The sequence below is a fragment of the Amblyomma americanum genome, chromosome 1 (genome assembly GCF_052857255.1).
Source record: "Amblyomma americanum isolate KBUSLIRL-KWMA chromosome 1, ASM5285725v1, whole genome shotgun sequence".
NCBI classification, from domain to species: Eukaryota; Metazoa; Arthropoda; class Arachnida; order Ixodida; family Ixodidae; genus Amblyomma; species Amblyomma americanum.
Genome location: NC_135497.1, coordinates 2,979,858 through 3,001,750, shown reverse-complemented (window position 1 = coordinate 3,001,750; position 21,893 = coordinate 2,979,858). Strand labels below are relative to the sequence as shown.

Here is a 21,893-nt window from a genome sequence, read left to right as displayed (position 1 = left end):
GCGTGGCATCGCCGTGTCCGGGGAAAAGGGGATCCTGGTGGTTGAGCCGATGCCGAGTGTTTGGACCTTTAAGGCCCCTCGGCGGAGGCAACAAACCACTTTGGCCCCAGCTTCCTGTAGACGGCACCTCCGGCCTGACCCGCCCGGGGGAAATCGGCAGTCGCCTTGTCCTATCCTCTCCTTCAACTTTCATTTTCCTATCCCCTTTCTGACAAGCGTCCTATCTCTTACTCTGTTCTTGCTTTTTCCTTTTTTCCTGGCGGCGCGGGTTAACCTTGTGTGACCAACTACGCTGAGTTGCGTCATATTTGGTTATAGTTCAGGTGTACAGCTGGCGTGGGCAGGACTTGCTTTCAAGTTCCTGTCCCGTCCCCTTGTTGGACTCCGTGGTGAGCGGCTGGCACCGTTGCCGAACACTAAACATTTTTTATGGCTTCTCATTTTTTTTAACACCAGTCCCCCTCGCAAGAGAAGGCGCACCGAGACAGCAACATTCTCCCCAGAAAATCCTCCAACCAGCTTCCCACGATTCCACGTTGTGCAATCTGAACGCGCAATCTGTGTGTGTGTGTGTGTGTGTGTGTGTGTGTGTGTGTGTGTGTGTGTGTGTGTGTGTGTGTGTGTGTGTGTGTGTGTGTGTGTGTGTGTGTGTGTGTGTGTGTGTGTGTGTGTGTGTGTGTGTGTGTGTGTGTGTGTGTGTGTGTGTGTGTGTGTGTGTGTGTGTGTGTGTGTGTGTGTGTGTGTGTGTGTGTGTGTGTGTGTGTGTGTGTGTGTGTGTGTGTGTGTGTGTGTGTGTGTGTGTGTGTGTGTGTGTGTGTGTGTGTGTGTGTGTGTGTGTGTGTGTGTGTGTGTGTGTGTGTGTGTGTGTGTGTGTGTGTGTGTGTGTGTGTGTGTGTGTGTGTGTGTGTGTGTGTGTGTGTGTGTGTGTGTGTGTGTGTGTGTGTGTGTGTGTGTGTGTGTGTGTGTGTGTGTGTGTGTGTGTGTGTGTGTGTGTGTGTGTGTGTGTGTGTGTGTGTGTGTGTGTGTGTGTGTGTGTGTGTGTGTGTGTGTGTGTGTGTGTGTGTGTGTGTGTGTGTGTGTGTGTGTGTGTGTGTGTGTGTGTGTGTGTGTGTGTGTGTGTGTGTGTGTGTGTGTGTGTGCGCGTGCGTGTGTGTGTGCGTGCGTGCGTGCGTTGTTTGAGCTAATACGTGTGACAAAACCGAGACAGCTGCGAGTAGAGCTCCGGAATTTCACTGGCACGCACTGAAAGCATGCATGTGCTCTGCACTTAGAACATTTCATTGTAATCTATATGCACTGCTCAAATGAGTCAGCGCTTTGCTGTAGCTGTGTGCAAAAACTAATGAACGCCAACAATGCAGTAGTATTTACCACGACAATTACAATAAGCACTAAGCACAGAATAGACTCAGAACAATTAAAGTTTGTAGGCCGCTTAGTTACCATTCGCCGATGAAATTGTCATAGCATTTGGTCTTATAACTGAATTTCACTGCTTCTAATCTCCTGTCATTTTGTGCGGCTTGATGCATGCTCGCCTGATCGCGCTTACACGCGCACGAATAGAAGATGCTGAAGTCCATGTTTTTCAACCGCAGCGCCAGAGAACGCGGGTAGGTGACGAAGACGACGACATTACAAGCACAGCTCGAGAGCCTGGCAGTTCGACCTGGCAGGGTGTTAAGATTTCTGCAAAATGATTGTTCATCTGAGGGGAATCTATGAACCGACGGACATCAAACCGGAGTGGCACTCTCACTTGGTGATTTGTTCTTGATGATCTGCTGCTTTATTCTCGTGGTAAGGCTATAGTGGTTGGCTTTGCCCACCACATTGCGGCACCGTTTTCCCATAGTATATATAGAAAGGAGATACGACTGTACTGAACTAGTGACTAAAAAAAAAAATTCCACACCAACGCAGCCAACAGACCGATTTGACAGTGGAATTTTGTAGACGTATTTTTGCGCTGCAGCCAGTTCTTTGAAACCTCTGCTCAAATCAGATTTTATTCCGGGAAACAAGGCTTCAAACTAGGGAATTAAGTAGATTTACCAGCATTTTACAATATTCCACAACTGCCTCAGAAATACTGTCACAAACGCACCCCATTGGCTCTCTATGAAAGTCTTAACTGCCCGCTGGATAATAGTATTTTACAATATTCCACAACTGCCTCACAAATACTGTCAAACTCGCACCCCATTGGCATTCTAAGGAAGTCTGAACTGGCCAATGCGTAGCAGTATTTTACAATATTCCACAACTGCCTCACACATACTGTCAAAAACGAAACCCAATTGTTTTTTTTCTATGCAAGTCTTAACTACCCGCTGCGAGCGCATGCCAAATTTTAAAAGGAAGATTTTGCTTTGCATCGGAAGATCGGACAGTTCCCATGAATATGTTCGCAAGTGTATTTCACCATATTCCACAGCTGCCTCACAAATACCGTCAAAAACGCAATCTATTGGCTTTCTTGCAAGTCTTAACTGCCCGCTGCGAGCGCATGACAAACTTTAAAATGTAGAATTTACTGCGCATCGGAAGATCGTGCGGTTTCCAGGAATATGTTCATTATAGTATTATTTTACAATGCTCCACAGCTGCCTCACAAGTGCCGCTAAAAACGCACCCCATTGGCTTTCTATGCTAATCTTAACTGACCGCTGCGAGCGCATGACAAAGTTTGAAATGAAGATTTTGCTGCATATCGGAAGATCGGACAGTTCCGATGAATATGTTCATAAGAGTAGTCCAGAGTACTCCACACCTGCCTCACAAATACCGTCAAAAACGTAACCCATTGGCTTTCTTGCAAGTCTTAACTGCCCGCTGCGAGCGCATGACAAACTTTAAAATGAAGAATTTGCTGCGCATCGGAAGATCGGGCGGTTCCCATGAATATGTTTATTAGAGTATTTTACAATGCTGCACAGCTGTCTCACAAGTGTTGCTAAAAACGCACCCCATTGGCTCTCTATGCAAGTCTTAACTGACCGCTGCGAGCGCATGACAAACTTTGAAATGAAGATTTTGCTGCAGATCGGAAATTCGGACGGTTCCCATGAATACGTTCATAAGAGTATTTTACAATACTTCACAGCTGTCGCACAAATACCGTTAAAAACGAACCCTATTGGCTTTCTATGCAAATCTTAACTGCCCGCTGCGAGCGCATGAGAAAATTTAAAATGAAGATTTTGCGGCGCATCGGAAGGTCGCACGGTTCCCATGAATATGTTCATATCAGTATTTTAAAATACTCTGCAGCTGCCTCACAGACACCTTCAAAAAATGCACCCCATTGGCTTTCTGAGCAAGCCTTAACTGCCCGCTGTGAGCGCATGACATACTTTAAAAGGAAGATTCTGCTGCGCATCGAAGATCGTATGATTTCCATGAATATGTTCGTAAGTGTATTTCACCATATTCCACAGCTGCCTCACAAATACTGTCAAAAACGCACCCCATTGGCTTTCGGTGGAAGTGTTAACTGCCCGCTGCATAACAGTATTTTAAATATTCCACAACTGCCTCACAAGGACTGTCAAAAACGCACACCCCATTGATTTTCTTTGCCAGTCTTAACTATCCGCTGCGAGCGCATCACAAGCGCATCACAGCAGCACGGGCTTATCTATGACGCTGTGCATATATATATATATATATATATATATATATATATATATATATATATATATATATATATTTAAGAGAAGTGCCCACTTCTCTTAAATCTTTTTTCTGCGGAGCCAACGCAACCTACGTTCGCAACATATATATATATATATATATATATATATATATATATATATATATATATATATATATATATATATATATATATATATATATATATATATATATATATATATATATATATATACGAAGCCACATCTACATACATTTGTCCGTAAAGTTTCGAGACTGATTTGTTTTCTCTAGAAATGATTCCCCAAAACAAATGTTGCTGCGTATGTGTAGCGCCATCTTTTCGGGCTAACCTGAGCTATTTAAGTTAATTGCTGTGGCAGCCGCTAGATGGCACTACATGTAGAAAAATACATTGTCAATGGTTGTCTGCGCATTCTACTGTTGGTGAATGTGGAGAGATGGACGTCCACCTCGAACAGCGTGTAAACATAAAATTCTATCTGAAGCTTGGCAAGACAGCCACACAGACCTATCAGCTCCTTCATGACGTTTACGGCAACGAGACATTTTCGCGGACGCGAGTTTTCGATTGGCACAAGAGGTTCGTTTCGGGAAGAACGTCGTTGAAAGACGACATAGGATAGGGGCGCCCTTCAACCTCACGGAAATAAAACAACGTGGCTCGGATCAGGAAAATCGTACAGCAAGACGGCACCATTACAGTCCGCATACTATCAGAGGCTCTCGAAATTAGTAAGACAACATGCCACCAAATTTTGCGTGAGAACTTGGGGAAACGAAAGATGAATGCCAGACTTGTGCCGCACTCCCTCACACTGGACCTGAAGGACACGCGGGCATCAGTGAGCGCTGATTTGCTCTGCGAGGCAGAGAAGGGTGCTGCATTCGTCGACAGCATCATTGCTGAAGACGAAACATGATGTTTTCAATACGATCCTCAAACAAAGAGGCAGAACGCCGAATGGCGATCCACAAGCTCTCCGGCGTCGAGAAATGTGCGGCGACAGAAGACCAAAACAAAGACGATGCTTATAGTTTTTTTCGATGCCAGAGGTGTCATACACCACGAGTTCGTCGCACAAGGGCGGACGATGAATCAGGAGTTTTATTATATCCGCGTGCTCCAACACATGCGTGATGTACTGCGGCGCCGTCACCCTGACTTATGGGCATCTGGACAATGGAGCCTTCTCCACGATAACGCAAGGCCGCACACTGCTCTTAGGGTGATAAAATTTCTCGCCAAGCACAGAACTACTGTACTTCCCCACCCGCCATACTCGCCTGACCTCTCCCCATGCGGTTTTTTCCTGTTTCCTCGTGTGAAGAGAGCCCTGAAAGATCGCTGGATGGGGAGCGTGGAGGCCATTCAAGACGCCACGACAAAGGAGCTGACAGCCCTGCCAAAAGAAGCGCTTTCCAACTGTTTCCAAGACCTCAAGCGTTGGAAGCTGTGTATAGTCTTCAAGGGAGCCTACTTCGAAGGGCTGCTGCACAAATGATTTCAATGTTGAACGTATTTTTTTTAATGGACTCAGTCTTGGAACTTTACGGACAAAAGTTGCACATGGTCGTGAAGGCGAGAGCGATAGTGGTACCGAGAATCCCGTTCAGGGCCAGGGTGTCGGTGGTTTGCAGGTCGCCTATTCTTAAAAGGATGGCTCCACCCGCCGAGGTGGTGAAGACACGAGTCCGTTGGGAGTTCAGGACAGCATCCTAGATTTCCGAAAACGTGTTCTGAACCCAGAAAGCAACGAGTCCAGTGGTGGATGTACCATCATGAGCATTATGAGCAAGAACGCGGGAGCGCGTGGCCAATAGCCTCAAACCCGGTTGGGAATTCTGCCTGCACCCCATGCCGCGCGCATATTTCTGAAAACGTGGAACATTACATCTGCACCTGAACGTGATAACGCTTAATCATCGTAGGGTTTCGCAATGCGCCTCTTGCTCATATTGCTCATGATAGCACACATGGGGAGGCCCGGAGCTATTTTAAAGAGGGTATGCATTATATCCTACTCTTGCGGTGCGATCAACATTGTCGTAGGGGAGACCATAGTGGATTCGACTCATGGCTAGGTCCGTGATTAGGCGGATAGTGCCGTCCTCGCGCATGCCCTTGCGATGTCCAGCGGCATGTCGTACTGTACTGGTGATACTAAGCACGGACGTGCACAGAGTAGCAATGGTGTGGGTGGGTTTGTCATCATGCTGGGCCCATAGGCCAAACACTCGGATAATTGATTTTTCCTCTGTGGGTAGTCGTGAATTTGGAGCACGTTTCATACCGCTGGCCTGAACAGAATGTTTATACGGGCTGCTCTATGGCGGCGATGGGTCCTCGGGTGGACCAGATGGTAATGTGATTCGCATAGATGTTCTATCCGATGTCGGAGAGCTGGAGAGCTTGTGGGCGAGAGGGGCTATTGATATATTGAACAGTAGTGGCGATAGGACAGCACCTTGTGGAGTACCTTTATGAGGTGTTGGGAGGGGAGACGATCTGGTAGACCCGATGCCTATCGTGTCTGTTCGGGCGGTGAGGAAGGTCGAGATATATTGAAACATGAGAGAGCCGCAATGTATCTGAGACCTTCTAGGATGGCAGAGTGGGAAATGTTGTCAAAGGCGCTCGTGATATCAAGTGTGAGAAGAAGGTGATCTTCGCGGGGGGTATCCCAGTGTGGACTGTGTTGGAGGAGAAGAAAGGCCTCTTGCGAAGAGAGACGTGTGCGAAAACCGAGCATAAAAAGGGGAAAGAGATCCCGGTGTTCAATATAGTTTTGCAGGCTTGTTTGGATGATTCGTATAGATTGCCTGAGCAGGAGGTAAGCGATATGGGCCTGAGAGCAGAGAGGGAGGGCGGTTTGTTGGGCCGGGGATAAGTATCATTATGCGAACGTACGCGCTATACTCGACACAAGAAGACAACACGCACACACGACACAACTGCATAAAGTATCACTCCTGCATGTTTCCACTGAGAAGGTATGGTGCTTTGGGTCCACAGTTCATCGTTGATGTATTGGGTAATGGCTTGACGAGAGTCACTGGAGAGGTTGCATAGCGTTGCGTGAATGATTTGGTCGGCACCTGGGGCACTAGAGTGGGTGTGAGTGCGGGCCGGTGCGAAGAAATCTTCGTAAGGGATGGGCATGTCTATAGTTCCAGGTTGGAGCGGCCGGTGTGAGTAATAGTTGAGGTAAGCGGCTTTTGAGTACCAAACTATTGGGAGCGGCGGGTGTCAAGAGAAGTTATTGGTCAGTACCGGTGGAGTGATGGGCTACTGCTTGCAATGTTCTATTGGTAGAGGCTTTTGTAGCTTCAAGATATAGGAGGCTGTGGAGTATGGCCCACGTTTTGGAAGTATTCAGGATGCCACAGAGGGAGTCGGAAAATTTAAGCCAGTTTTGGCAGAGTAGCGCTGCGTTGTCCCGGGCTTTTAGGGTAAAAAGCGCTATGCGCTTTTTGAGGGCGTGATTATGTCGTTGTCGGCGCCATCTCTTGAGCAGGCAATGAGGGGCCTCTCAGAGGGGGGGAGGGGGGGGGGTCGACTGCGGTATTGTCAGCGTTGTGTTGGACTGTTTGCGTGTGCGATTGATAGGTGTCACAGAGGACCTAGGTCCATATCGTGATATCAGTAACAGAGCAGGAAGGGGGAACAGCGGCTCTGTAGACTTCCCAGTTGGTGATATTGATGGCACCGAGGGGCATCTAGTGCGGTGGGGGAGGATGCTGACTGACAGTACGTAATGATCGCTTCCGAGGGTTTTGCCTAGGTTAGTCCAGATAGGACGCGGGACATTCTTAGTGAAAGTGAGATCCGGAGAGGTGTCACAAGAGGCACTATTACCTAGTCTTGTCGGGGCTGAGAAATGGGTTATTATGGCAAGGTGTGTGGCGTCTGCGGCATCCAGGAGAGTGGCTCCCTAGCCTGTTTCGACTCGGCAAGCTCAGGCGATGTAGCAGGTGGGGTAGATAAGGGAGGGGGGCTGTAATCATTGAGGACGAACGTGTTTTGCTTGCCCGTCTTTCGGGGAATAATTTCCTCGAGTTGATGGTATGCCACCTTCTGACCACAATGCAGGGGGCCCCGCTGCGATGGCGCCAACGAGTCGGTGGACGGCGTCAATTGCTCCCACGAATTTCGATCCTGCCCGTACAGCCTGTTCAAGGCCTGAGGACGTCAGTGAAAGACTCTGCAAGGGCTTCTGATCATCGCAATCAAATAAAGTGGACAGCTGGAACTGAAGCAGCTACTGCCTGTAGTGCAGAATACCTGACAGTCCCCTTTTCTCAATCTGTCCGCTCGCAGGCACGAGCTGGAAAGGTGCACCAATTGGAAATTATTCCGAGACCGGAGAAGCAGGCTTCCTTTTCAGCGTACCTTCCCCATGAAAGTCCGGCTGAGCGCTCACAAGTGTCGTTGCGCAACCATTCAGGCAGCTACCCTTTGTGAGAGGATGCTTGGGCAACAATGAGCTCACCAGAGAATGCTCTTAACGATATGCTGAGGGGGAATGTTGTCTTTTTCTTATGGCGAGGTTCTGCTGCCACGGCTTCTAACGTTAAAGGTTCCAAAAGGCCCACGTGTCTAACGCGCACCCGTTCTTAGCGTGGTTTCGGTTTTGTATCCGGTTGTAAAGTGCGTTTCGTTTCGAGGCTGGATTTTCATGACAAAAGCAACGTTAGAATCGGGAAAATAGGATAATTTTTTATAAACTTAACTTGTCTAATTTCTTATCAAGAATAAAGAAAAATACTACAATACGCAACTACGGGCTTTTATAGAAACTTCACCTGAAAAGTTATGGCGAACAACTGCAGCGGTTTCTCGTCGTACCGTTATGTTTACAATAAATGGGCAACCTGTAAGTGATAACGCCCATGCTTCCTCAGCATTGAGCAAGCACTTTCAGAAAGTTTTCACTAAAGATGACGGACTTCTTCCGCCCTTTAGAATGTCCCTTCTGTGCCTGATGTTATAATTACTGAGCAAGGTGTCTTAAATGTAATGTTCGAACTTGATGTAAGGAAATCTCGTGGACCGGATGATATTTCGAATGCCTTTCTTAAGCACTATGCAGAGTGGTGTTCAATGTATTTGTGTGTTCTATTTACTCGATAATTACAAGAAAGTGTTTTACCATGTGATTGGAAAACTGCTAAAATTAAGCTTTTGCATAAAGGTGGGGACAGGACATCTATTGAAAGCTATCGCCCTATTTCATCACTTCAATGACATGCATATTAGTAGAACATATCATTCTTAAGCATCTGACGAATTTCCTATGATAAACATAAAGTACTAACCGACGTTCAACATGGGTTCAGACGTAGGAGGGTACTCAACATGCACTCACTTGGCAGAAACATTGCACGATTTCGCAACAGCAATCAATGAAGGAGAGCAAACAGATGCTGTATTCATGGACTTGCGTAAAGCTTTTGACAAGGTTTCACATAAGAAATTACTCTATAAACTCGGGCAAGTTATAAGAAATGAAAAATTATCAGCATGGATTTGATCGTACCTCTAATCGCCGTCAGTTTGTATCACTTCATGAAGTCTGCTCGGATCGCGTTCCTGTCGATTCTGGTGTTCCCCGAGGAGCTGTTCTCGGTCGGCTAATATTTTTGATACTGATTATTGATATTGTTAAACACTTGTCCGTACGTATTAAGTTACAGAAGTACTTGCTGTTGGGCTAGTTGGTTGATCATAAATTTGAATGGCGCAAAGAAACAGGCACAGGAAGACACGGAGACAGAAAGAGCGCCTACTACCAGCTGAGTTTATTACAGAAGACACCACCTTTATACGCCAGTACATTATCACCATTAGTGCGTAATCACAGCCAGGACAAACTAAGAAGAAAAAAATGTGTACAGAAAAATATCATTTTATGCATTAAAGCCCGTGAATTTCTACTCGCAGAACAAGGCATGAAAAATTTACGAACACGACAACAAGATGGAATGACATGATCTATACATGACCATCTAAAAAATCCAGTTCCCGGCCGCTGAGTTTAACCGACGAAGTGTTGAGTTTAACCGACGACGACATACAGAAAGGTGGGCCTACGTGCATAAGCACTTCGTCCGTTATACTCAGCGGCCGGGAACTGGATTTTTTAGATGGTCGTGTGTAGATCATGTGATTTCATCTTGTTGTCGTGTTCGTAAATTTTTCATGCCTTGTTCTGTGAGTAGCAATTCCCTGGCTTTAACGCGTAAATATGATCTTTTTCTCTACATATATTTTTTTTTTCTTGTTAGCTTGTCCTAGCTATGATAAAGCACTGATGGTGATAATATACTGGAGTATAAAGGCGGTGTTTTCAGTTATTAACTCAGTTGGTAGTAGGCGCTCTTTCTGTCTCCGTGTCTTCCTGTGTTCGTTCCTTTGCGCCATTCAAATTTAAGTATTAAGTTATATGCGGACGACTGCGTCCTTTATTAGAAAATAGGTTCAACTCAAGGCCAAATGAGACTAAATAATGATTTTTCTAAAATAGTTTCTGGGTGTGAGCGGTGGCAAATGTGAATTAGCTTTGAAAAAACCGTGTTCATGCGAATGACGCTAACAAAGATCCCGCTTTTTTATCGCCACGTTGCTACTAATAATTTTCTTCATGAGGTTGCAGAATATATGGATATCTAATAATCTCTCTTGGACCAAGCATATTGATCATGTTTCAGCAGACGCTTTCCGAAAGTTTTCTTTCTTTCGACGCTCGCTCAAAGAGGCTACCCCTGGTGCACGCCTCCTCTCTTATAACAGTGTTCTTAAACCTATCTTGGAATACGCAGTAATTATCTGGGACCCATCCACAAAGGCAAACATTAATAAACTGGAGAGAATTAAGAACAAAAGGAGTAAGGTTTATATATAACTCATATGGGCGAACATCAGTCAGTGATCTAAGCTTTCCCTATATTGCTAATATAAATCGCACACATCAGTTCAAATTCCTCTTTCAGTTAATTATTAATCATTTTAATGTGAACATCTCCAACACCCTTACTTATTCCACGGGGTATCGAAATAAAAATCGCCATTCTTTATGCTATGACACCATTAAGCTCGCGAGTTAATTGTTTTAGATATTCCTTTTTTCCTAGGACCATCACTGGCTGAAATAATCTCACCGGTGATGTAGTCATGCAGAAATCGTTGTGTTTATTTGAAAAACCCCTAAACTCCTTCATGTTACTAAGCTTGCCACGGTATTTTTTTCCCTCTCACCTGCTATTAACGTTTCTTTCTGTTTTTGAGCTTGTATTTGCAGTGTTGCTTTTTGTTTGGTATGTGCCGGTAGTTTTGTATTTTCAAACGTTTACCACCTGGTATGACCTTGTACACAAGGTTATAAATAAATTAAAGCTAGAGGAAAGGACAACAATCCCGCATATGTCCGGCACGGCACTCAATGAACTGTCCACCCCTTTGCTTTTGAATGCTGCACGTGTGGCAGCTGCCATGTGCGGCGCCCTCTCGTTTGACCTGCTTTGCTGATAAGCGGCAAAATCCCGGCGCTAGGCTGGAGCCGAACTGCAGCTGGAACGCCAGTCGCGAGCCGGGTGTCGGGGAACTGAGCAGCGCGTAGAGGAAGAACAGTTTCCTAGCGAGTCGTGGGGAGCTCCGCTTGCATGCACGCAGTGGCAGGAAGGGACGACACAGAGCGCAACATGCCTGCTGTGCAGGGCAGTGTGGGCTGCCTGGTATAACACGGCGCTGTGCGACGGGAAGAAATGTCTGGGCTGACATAACAGACGGCATACGGGCTGTGTGTGCCTTTGAAGATGAGAGCTGTCGCCTACTTCCATGGAGCACTGCTTAGAAGCTTACTTTTCTCGAGCAACAACTGCGAGCGGGGCTAGTTGGGTGATAGCGCAAAAAGCACAAGGACAAGGCAGACAACACGTGACGAGCGCTGACTCGCGTTCATTAAAGAAATGAAAAGCATCTCACTGCGCATACGCACAAAAAAAACAACAACAAAAAACGAATCAAATATATTTTCCGTGTGTGCTAAACGCTTTCAAAGATAGAGCTTCAATTTCATGGTGGAATTTCCGTCCGCTGATGCACTCCGGTACATTGATATTAATCTCTTGTTTCGGGATGCTCACGTCTGTGGCGTTCCAATTCCAGATGAGTGATGCCAATACTAAATTTCCAACTGCAAAGTAGTCAACGTCAGGCCTGGGCGCTTCCCTCTCGAGGTTGTGCGCACATAAAATGGCTTTGCAGTGCTAGCATCGCGTCTGCTGGTTTCCCTGAAACGTTCCTGCGCTGTGTGTGCCAATCTTTGTCCAGCAAACTCAAGAAGCCCAAGTGGACAGTCAGCAGGTTGCTCAGGAAATGAAAATTAGACGAACATTCAAGCTCCTCATCAAGGGTATGACACGGCAGCCTTAATGGTGATTTTCCTTAATTAGGGCTCCTTTCTAATTACACATGCTTATTAGCATACCTCGATAGGCATACTAGACCACCTGATACACCATAATAACCCATTCACACGGGCAACTTTAGTGACACTTTCACGAAGTGCACTTCCCCTGAACAAATGACACTTTCGGTGTACGCTGCCAGACTGCAAAAATAAGTGTCATTTGGATATGATAGCAGTGGCGATGGATGTTGCAGCAGCTTTGAGAAATTAATTCGTTTTCGCGGAAAATACGATTTTATCGGAAATCTAATTACTCTGAGTTAATTTTCAGCTTTGCTTCCACATCTGAATGCGTATTGTTAACTATACAAAAGGCATCACGATCCGAGACAGGAAATAGCCCTGCTGCGCTGGTGTTTCGAATGCCTTTCAACCCGAATGTCATTCGACTCGACGGCCGTCTTGTGCTGCTAGGGGAATTTTTTAACAGCATTCGGCTGAGATACATTCCTGCCAACGGAGCTTCGCGGCCCAATCGAGATTTTGGGCAGCCTCCGAGATTCGAAAAACCCAGCACTACCCGCACTGACCAACAGCCATCACCACCGCTTCGCCCCGTCCACAGCAACGCCGGTCTGCTTCGGTTCTGTGCATGTTGATTTTCATGTGTTGCTCGCTTTTTCTGCTGCCTTTTTAACAAATAATTCGCGCGCTCGTTAAATTAGTGCGTGCAGATCATAATACACAAGTGTGCATTCACCGCATAAGCGCAAAATTTCCCCAAGATTGCACCGATGAGGACGACTGTACTCCAGTACTCTTATTTAGATATCGATGTATACAGAGAGCTAGTGCTCGTTTGTGTGACATAAAACGCAAGGGGCGCATTGGTTATCTTAAACAAGCTCATTTTTGTACCGGTTGTACCCTTGCTTGTTTACCCAGTGCGACAACTCTGTAGGAAGCTCCGATGTGATAGCGCGCCTGCATGGGGAACACTTAGTAGCCGGGTTGCTGACATCGCGTAGGACCGGTGCGTCTCGCTAATCATCCCTGCTTTCTCCGACGTGAAGCACACTTCCGCTCGCATTCATTCAAGCGGCCTTATTCGTTGTCCCCAAGCGACGACGGCTGATGGCTGCAGCCTAAAGCACTGAGCGGCAGTCTCGGTCCCACCGGCGCCTCCCGTGCAGAGCATGCGCGTCCTGTAGCGTGTCAGACAACGGTCCATTTCGGGCCACTTTTGCGTTCGCTAGAACTGGTGAATTTGCTCTCCAGAGCCGCACACACGAACCCAACGGGCCCGTTGTCGCGGGTCGTCGTCACTCGGCGGAGCGAGAGTGGCTATTCAAGTGGTGCGCATTATTTTTAGTTGCCGTTGATTTACTCGTCGGAAGGCACAATAGAGAAAGTAAGACGGAGATTTCAAGACCCTTTGAATTCTCAAAACAATTTTGCTCAATGTCGGAGCACCGCTGTTGAGAATACACACTCGCTTTGCGGGACCAAGCGGTGTGAGTTCGCCAAACTCACTACGGGGAAAGTGCCTTCTACAGCGAGTGTCGCTAAAGCTCGTCGTGTGACACTGCGCGAATGACGCATTAGGCGGATGTCACTCGTTGAAAGTGGCCAAAGCACGTTGGCCAAAGGAACCCCGTTGATAGTCCGACGTAATCGGCGGCTGGCAACGCGCCGGCATGGCTTCTGTTACATCTGCGCGTCGGTGCCGCCGGGGCGCGTTTGGCTTTTGCGTGTTTGCTCAGCGATATTGTTGAGACTTGTGCCAAGTTTTCTTTGAGCTAGCAGGGCTTCTGCATGGGCTTTTGGTTGGTTGTTACGCTCGTGGCTTTGCTGTCTGTGCCGAGGGTGGTTCGAGGGCCGCGATGGGCGGGTGGGAAGCTCCCTGCTTAGGAAGGTGGGGGCAGCCGGTGCTTGTCGAAGATGGAGGCTCTACTCACCGAGGCTTCTCGCAAACAGCAATGGCTTTTTGGCATTGTGACATTGTGCAAAGGTATTGACGTGAATGACGGGGCCAGTTGGTTCAACATTTTGTTAAGTGGAAAACGCTACACACAGGCAAGAAGACGAAGGCAAAGGCATGAGCGCTGATTTTCAACTGAATTTAATACATAATGCAGTTGAAAGCAGGATAGGCGTGTCTTGCTTCAGGCTTCGTCCCTGTGTGTACCGGTTTCCACTCGACTGATAAGATACTTGTGCAGTTTTCACAGTGAAACAAGTAAAAGTGAAAATACAAGACGCAAATTAAGTACACTGAATCGAACCTGTGCTTTTAGGACAGCCTGCAACGTGGGATCAGGGACCCTGTCAATGCCAGGCGAGGATGACAACGCCTCAACTGCAGAGGCAATTTTCAATACCATGCAATCTGGTCCGTCGCCACCGTCTCCCACTGGCAGCGATCGAGGCCTAGATTAGACCGCAGCCAGTCCTGCTGAACCTGTTCTTCAGGGAGAGCGCACGGTAGGGGAGCCGCCCTCAAAACTAAAAAAAAAACAAAACCAGTTGCGACCACTTTGAACAGGAGCTCCTTTCCCATCTTGGGAAACAGTTGACTGAAAATGAGGCATTTGCCGAGTCTGTTGGCATGACAGAATGCCGAAGGAGTTGCCTCTCGATGTGAGGTAAAAATTATGGAACTGATAGCTGAACTCGATGAGGGCGAGGCCGAGGTATTCCTCTGTCACTGTTGGCGACGGCAACAAAGTCATCCGCTCTGTTTCTTTTAATAACCTAGCCACAAGGCACAGAAGGCGACAACAGACCAAGGAGGACAAGGACGAGCGTTGACCCACAGCTAAAGGTTTTTTTCCTGAAGGTGAATAAAGTATGTAATTGTGCGTTAGCATTTGTCGTTGTGCTCCTTGTTCTGTCATCGTCATCACGTGCTTTCTGCGATGCATCATAACCAACTTTCCCAATGTGCAGGAAAAGACGTGCAGGAAAAGGCGCCAACGGGACTTCGCGGACGGCTGTTCAAGTGGCGCGCGAATTGGTGGTCGTTCTGCGCATGCTCCGAAGGGAGTGGTGGGCGGTGTTCGGGCGCGTCCAAGTATCGAGGGGTGGCACTCCGGCCGGCGCAGCGAAACCGTCGTAGCGCGACTGGCTGCGAGCGACGCTTGCGAGCCAGCGCTTCAAGTCTGCGTATCCTGAGAGATGAAAGAGTACTATCTTTCATTCCCACGGCTCTGTTTGCACCGAGCCCCTTGGAGTGCGGAATAAACACTCACGCCTGTCGCCGCGACGTCAGAGCAGCCATTGCTTCAAAGGAGGCTAAATCGCCTAATGTGCGCCAGCATAGAATGACTGACATGGAAGGAGTGATGACGCTGAAGAAGCTGCTTCCGGGCATCTCCGTTCGTCAGCATCTGCGAATAAATCACGCAACAGAATGTCGCGCGCTCCCAGCGTTTTCACTTGCTCATGCTCAAAGGCTAAAATGGTTGGCCCGTTCATGCTTTGTCAAAACACGGCGCGTCTGTTTCATGCTTCCAGGCAAGAAGGGTTCAGAGGGCAATTACATGAAAAAATGAGATGAACGGCGGCGCAAACAAGGACACTAACAAGAAAGACACCGCATGCGCACACTGCCAACTGTTTATTGCGCGGAAAGGTGGGATATTTAAACATTCAGCTCAAGCATGTGACATCGCATTATCGCTCCGAACCCCCAACACGTGAAAAAAAAAAGCATCAACATCAGGAAAACGAACAAGAAAATTTAACCCCTGCATAAAAAAGTAACAGATTCTGATAAAAGGAATTAAAAAACTAAAAGGAGGGAGCCATCTCTTAGCAAAAGTAGTGACACACAATCGTAACAATAGTATGTCATACATGACAAGGAAAAGCAGTCAGACAGTAAAAAAACAGTAACAAATGACAATCGTAGCAAAAAGCAGAGTCAAACAAAAGAAGCAAAAGCAGTCAGAAAACGAAAAACCAACAAACACTAAAAAGATAAACAGACGGCCGGTAGAAAAGGAGAGCTGAAAAGTCGCACTGAGCATGATGTAACAAAAAACTATCAAGAAATGAAACTCCGTTTCAGCGGAGGGATATCGAAGAGTCGCTAACACAAGTGCTTCCCTTCTTTTTAATCACAAAAGCCTCAAGAAGCACTTGTGTTAGGAAGCACTTGCGTTAGCGACTCTTCGATATCCCTCCGTAGAAATGAAGTTTCATTTCTTAATAGTTTTTTGTGACATCATGCTCAGTGCGACTTTTCAGCTCTCCTTTTCTACCGGCCGTCTGTTTATCTTTTTATTTAGCTTATCTTTTTAGTGTTTGTTGTTTTTTTCGGTTTCTGGCTGCTTTTGCTTGTTTTGTTTGACTCTGCTTTTGCTCCGATTGTTATTTGTTATTGGTTTTTTTACGGTCTGACTGCTTTTGCTTCTCATGTATGACTCTGCTATTGCTACGATTCTGTGACACTGATTTTGCTAAGAGATGGCCCCCTCCTTTTAGTTTTTTAATTCCTTTTATCAGAATCTGTTACTTTTTTCTGCAAGGGTTAAATTTTCTTGTTCGTTTTCCTGGTGTTGATGCTTTTTTTTCCACGTGTTGGGTTCGGAGCAATAATGCGTATGTCACATGCTTGAGCTGAATGTTTAAATATGCCACCTTTCCGCGCAATACACAGTTGGTAGTGTGCGCATGTGGTGTCTCTTTCTTGTCTGTCTCCTGATTTGCGCCGCCGTTCATTTCATCATGCACCAACTCGCCCCTCAGGCCGTTATTCTGGGGCATTTACATGTTTCGAGATTTACACTGGATGCTTGTTTTCATGGGATTTAACGTTCCAAAGCGACTCAGGCTATAAGGGACACCGTAGTGGAGAGCTCCGAATAATTTCGACCACTTGGGGTTCTTTAACGTGCACTGACAACGCGCAGTACTCGAGTCTCTAGCATTCGCCTCCATCGCAAAGCGGCCGCCGCTTTCGGGTCAGGAGCAGAACACCATAATGACTGAGGCACTGCGGCGGCTAAACTGGATGCGCTGATGGCCCGGTACAATTTTCTAATTAAAACCAAACGCCTAGGATGCAAAATTAAAAGTTTGTTAGCGCATGTTATACTGTTGGCAGTCGTTTTGTGACCATCGGGGCCACCATGATTGCAAATTTTTAAACTACTCTCAAATGGCGCATTTTTTTTTTTTCAAAGTGGCCCTCTGGTATTGTCAGGTCTCTACTACTCGCGGCGCCACCAAGGTGGGCAAAACATTAGAAGCCGTGCTGGCATGGTGTCCACTTCTTGGCGGGCCGCGACAGAAAAGCAACCAGGCTACGTGTTTCGAGGGTGTGGGCTGTCTGCCGACGGTGTCTTCCTCACAGCGCAAATAAATGGGGGCGTAAAGTGGGCTCCGCCGTCTGTCACTGTGGAAGTAAAGAAACAGCATGGAGCCCCGACCAAGGAATCCAGTGATGGCACGCCTCGATTTTGGATATCGAAGAAGGGGTGGACTTCTTGCTCAGGCTAGTTGCTGGCGGTCGAAGGGAGCCTATTGGGCACCTACATATGACAGCGGGCCAACAGCGCCAAGCAGGCACAGCTGGCATTTCTCGCGGGATGCCGATTACGAAGCCCGATGAGCAAGGGGCGCTCGAAGCGTGAGAGCCTCGCCGTGGGAAGGAGCGACATCTGCCGGCGGCGGAAGCGCGCCTTTGTGCGGGACCCGCGTTCTCACGGGGCCGCTGAATGGACGGCCGCTGCTGAATGGGTGGCCTTGCGTAAGAAAAGCTGGCGCAACAGCGCGGGCGGAGGGATCCCACGGGAGGTGTTCCACCTGCCCTTGTTCTACGCATTGCTTTAGAACGCAGCACAGGGTCGCACTTTTCCCGAGGAATGCACTTCTCCCGTTTTGCCGCCTGCAGAGAGAGTTTCACAACTTGGGCCATACAGCTCATTCGCTTTTTTCTGTCGCGCAAAAAATGGCGTAATTGAGACGCATGTGAGACTCTTTCGCGATGCTTTACAAGGCGTCTACGATAGGAAGCGGTTGGTGATAACGGCTTGCGTAAATATGGCTTCGCGACATTTGTGCTACAGACGCTTTTAAGAAAGAACAATGCAGCTTTGTATCACGGAGCGCGTAACTTGAAGGAAGCTGGTGTACAAGCGGTGCTCTTCCTACGTCCAGGGTAAACAGACTTGTTCCCAGCCAGAATCTCTACTGCCTTTATCATGTGTCAGAGTAATGCACGTGGTTGCGTGTTTCTTTCTTGCTTCGTCATTTCGCGGCCTAGGCGCGGCACTTTGCGTTCCTGCATGCGGCACTGCAAAAATTCTCTCCAAGCGGATTCTTTCCACCAAGCCACTGGTAGCGTCTGCATACAACCAGGTCCCTGCCTGAGAAAAATATATGGATGTCGCCAAGTTGTACGGCGCGCGTGTGCTGCCTGATGCTGTCGCGTGATTCTTCTCTGCCGCGGTGGCATCTTTTACTGCTGGCAGAAATGGCTTCGGATTAAAAGGAAAGCAATTACCTGCGTGTAAATGCGTTTGACAGAAAGATAATAAAGTTGCCTTTGTTTTTGGGAAATGAGGCACACGCAGATTTTCAGATTTACAGTAGAACATTTCGACCACCTGGGGATCTTTAACGTGCACTGACATCGCACAGCACACGGGCGCCTTAGCGTTTTTCCTCCATAAAAAAGCTGCGGCTGCATTTTTATGGAGGCAAAACGCTAAGGCACCCGTGTGCTGTGCGATGTCAGTGCACGTTAAAGATCCCCAGGGGGTCGAAATTATTCGGGAGCCCTCCAGTACGGCACCTCTTTCTTTCTTTCTTCGTTAACTCCCTCCTTTATCCCTTCCCTTACGGCGCGGTTCAGGTGTCCAACGATATATGAGACAGATACTGCGCCATTTCCTTTCCCCCCAAAACGAATTATTATTATTATTATTATTATTATTATTATTATTATTATTATCATTATTATTATTATTATTATTATTATTATTATTATTAAGTACAGCATGAAGCGTGCCCGAGGCTTCTCCACCTGCAGTCGTCGACGGGCGAGCGTCAGCTAACTGGGCTACGTCGAGGTGATCGGAGTATTCAGAATGCGTTTGTCGCGTGCAGTGAAATGACTGCAGGTTCCCCCTACAACCTGTCTGCCGAAAAGGCTTCCAACATGTGTGTTCCTTTCTGTACTTGCGCGTCTGAAGAGCCGCTCTTCACGAGCTCGGACGTAGCTGCGTTGCCCGCAGGGCTGAAGGGGGCTGCTCCCCACGAAGCTCTCTTACTCGCCTTCGTGTTCATTTGCCGTGGAACAGGGGCATGTATTAGTGTGGGCAGAATGTTGCCCAGCGCGGAGCAGGGAGTGAGATGAAGCCATTCCGCGAACGACGCTGCGTTGGGCCGCAGCTCGGCACTGAATAATATTAGAAATGTTTATTCGCTGTATGCAGTGAACGCAACTGCACGGTCACCATTCACGTAAGTACACGTGCGGGCGAATCAGTTTGAAAGCGCCCTGCACGCTGCTGGGCGTTTCTCTTCAGCTGTCCCAACACTTATGAAGCTGCCCGGTACAACTGCCCGAAAACACGAAAATCATATATTGTACTGCCGCTAATTAGAAATATCAAACATAATAGCTTCGTCCACCTTATAGCCTGTTTTTTTTTCCTCAGAAAACCGACAGCGTATCCGGATGCTTTCATTAAGCGCGGTTTTGCCCTGAAATCGAAAATCAACGCATTATTCAGATGCGATATGAAAGATTTTTCGACACCGGATTACAGACTTGATCCCTCTAAAGAACGGAATGGTAGGAAAAACACCCATTTTTAGCTTCGTCTGCTTGAATTTGTACGCATCTACTGTTTTGGCTGATATATTAATTTTTGTACTTATATCAGCACGGATGTGGTTTATGGCTGCTATCGTTTCATGCAATTACTCCTTTATATCTCACTGTTGTCCTGTTGTCGAGCTTGTAATATTCTTTCTTGTCATACAGTGCCAACCCAAGTGGGCGTGAGGTGCTGTTACTTGGAATATATAATTTACAATGGGTCAATATGTTGTGTTCATGCGTTCGTAACGCCTACAGAAATAGAAAAACCTGAATTCATTGCATTAAAATGAGACTTATGCGCAATTTCGGATCTCACTTTTTTATCCAACAAATAATCGATTCAAAGCCAATTCCAGTGGCCGATTCGAAGGCGGTCCCAAATGCGATAGAATTTTCTCTCGCCAACCTTTTGTTTGACAGGAGCAGCAGACTAACGCTGCCGTCAATTCGGTGCTTTGATTGGACAGATTTTGTTGGCTGCATCGGGTGCCGGGATGAAGTTTACCAAGAAGACATAGGTCGGATCATTTCCAGTTGTAATAGAGGAGCGCAAAAGAGAAAAAAAAAGGCACTGGACGGTGAACAGCGCCTCGTCCGTGTGCTGTCTTCACCGTTCCGTTTGCAGCTTTCAAAGATTTCTAATGATTTCAATAAATTCTACTGGCGTAACGATTACAACAGCAAATATGTCAGCTGATGAAATGCCTGGCGAGTAGTAAATAGACAGTACAATACTCGCACCACCGCTGCTATCGTGTCGGGGAGGTGAACAAAAAGCGTCTTTCAGCGCACTGCCTTTCCCCGCGCCTTTTGTTGGCTGCACCCCTCGGAGAGGGGGACCGCAAAGCGAGTCGGCAGGGTCGTTTCTTTGCAGCGTTCGTCGCTGGTTAGCCGCTGGCGGTCAGACCCAGGGTTGTATACCGGGGAAAAAAGAAGACCGGCTACAGCTAGCTGCGCAAGATATGGAAACACTTGCTCGCTCTAGCGGAATGCAGTGCTCATTGGAGAAGTCGGAATGCATACGGCTACACTGTCCCGGACGCAAACCAGCGGACGTTGGCGCAGCCACCACCCGATCCGACAAACAGACAAGATGAGAGGCCTGTGGTTACAAAAAGTAGGAAACGCGACCACACGATCACCACGCTCACCAATGTCGCGAAGCAAGTGCGCAGAATCACAGGAGAAGGGCGATCAAGGAACGAGACGCTATACGTCTTGATGACCATGCAAGGATGACCACGTGAAAGTGGTCATCATTTCGCCTGCCCCAACTACCATGCAGCCATCGACGACAATATACCGACGCAGCTTATGACGATGAGCCTCAATGTCAGCACATATCGCTCGTTGTAGTGTCTGTACGTCAGCGCGTGAAACAGTGAAAAAAGCACTTCCTGGAATGACACCTTTCCGTTTTTTTTTAGATATTGTGCAAAGTTCGGACAAAGCCTGTCAAGTATCAAAGCCCACCCGCAATCCCGAACAGCACAAACTAAAATTGCAGGTTCTCAAGACCACGTACCAGCTCCACGAGTGTCATCAGAATCTTGCTAAAGTCGCAGCACGTGCAGAGAAGCTTAGCTAGTGCGCGTGCGAAATTACCAGCCAGTGCAAAAAAAAAGTACAGCCAATGACAGCTCATATGTTGACACTTGTGTTTCTGCTTTCTGCACTAGATGTGAACAAAATAAGCTCTCAGTTAAGGCCGGATCACTTTGCGCGTGTATACCGCTGAAGGCGGCCGGTGACGGGCAAGTGTCGAAGAAAAATGAGGGGAAGCTTGAGCTGCGCCTTTAAGAGTAGAACGCGACAGAGTCAATGGGCTGATATAAAGCGTTAATAAAATGCCATTGGACCGTGCCAGTGTGGCCGAAGGGCGGGCATGTGCGGCTCGGAATGTAACGCAGATTGATGGTTCCATTCTCTGCCACAGCCTGACTTGAGAGATGTCACGTGACGTCCAATCT

At 47.4% G+C, this 21,893-nt stretch overlaps 1 protein-coding gene across 2 annotated transcripts in view; it reads left to right on the top strand.

Moving 5' to 3' along the window:
• LOC144130128 (uncharacterized) overlaps nucleotides 1-21,893 on the top strand; it is a 50,781-nt gene that overhangs the window by 10,770 nt on the left and 18,118 nt on the right. Inside the window, exon 2 of one of the 2 annotated variants that reach the window (XM_077664143.1) lies at nucleotides 7,769-7,927. The exons of the other annotated variant lie outside the window; for it this stretch is intronic. Coding sequence (XP_077520269.1) covers nucleotides 7,769-7,862 — 94 coding nt within the window. The 3' untranslated portion in view covers nucleotides 7,863-7,927. Of the gene's footprint in view, nucleotides 1-7,768; nucleotides 7,928-21,893 lie in introns of those variants that run through there. 2 annotated transcript variants of the gene reach the window in all.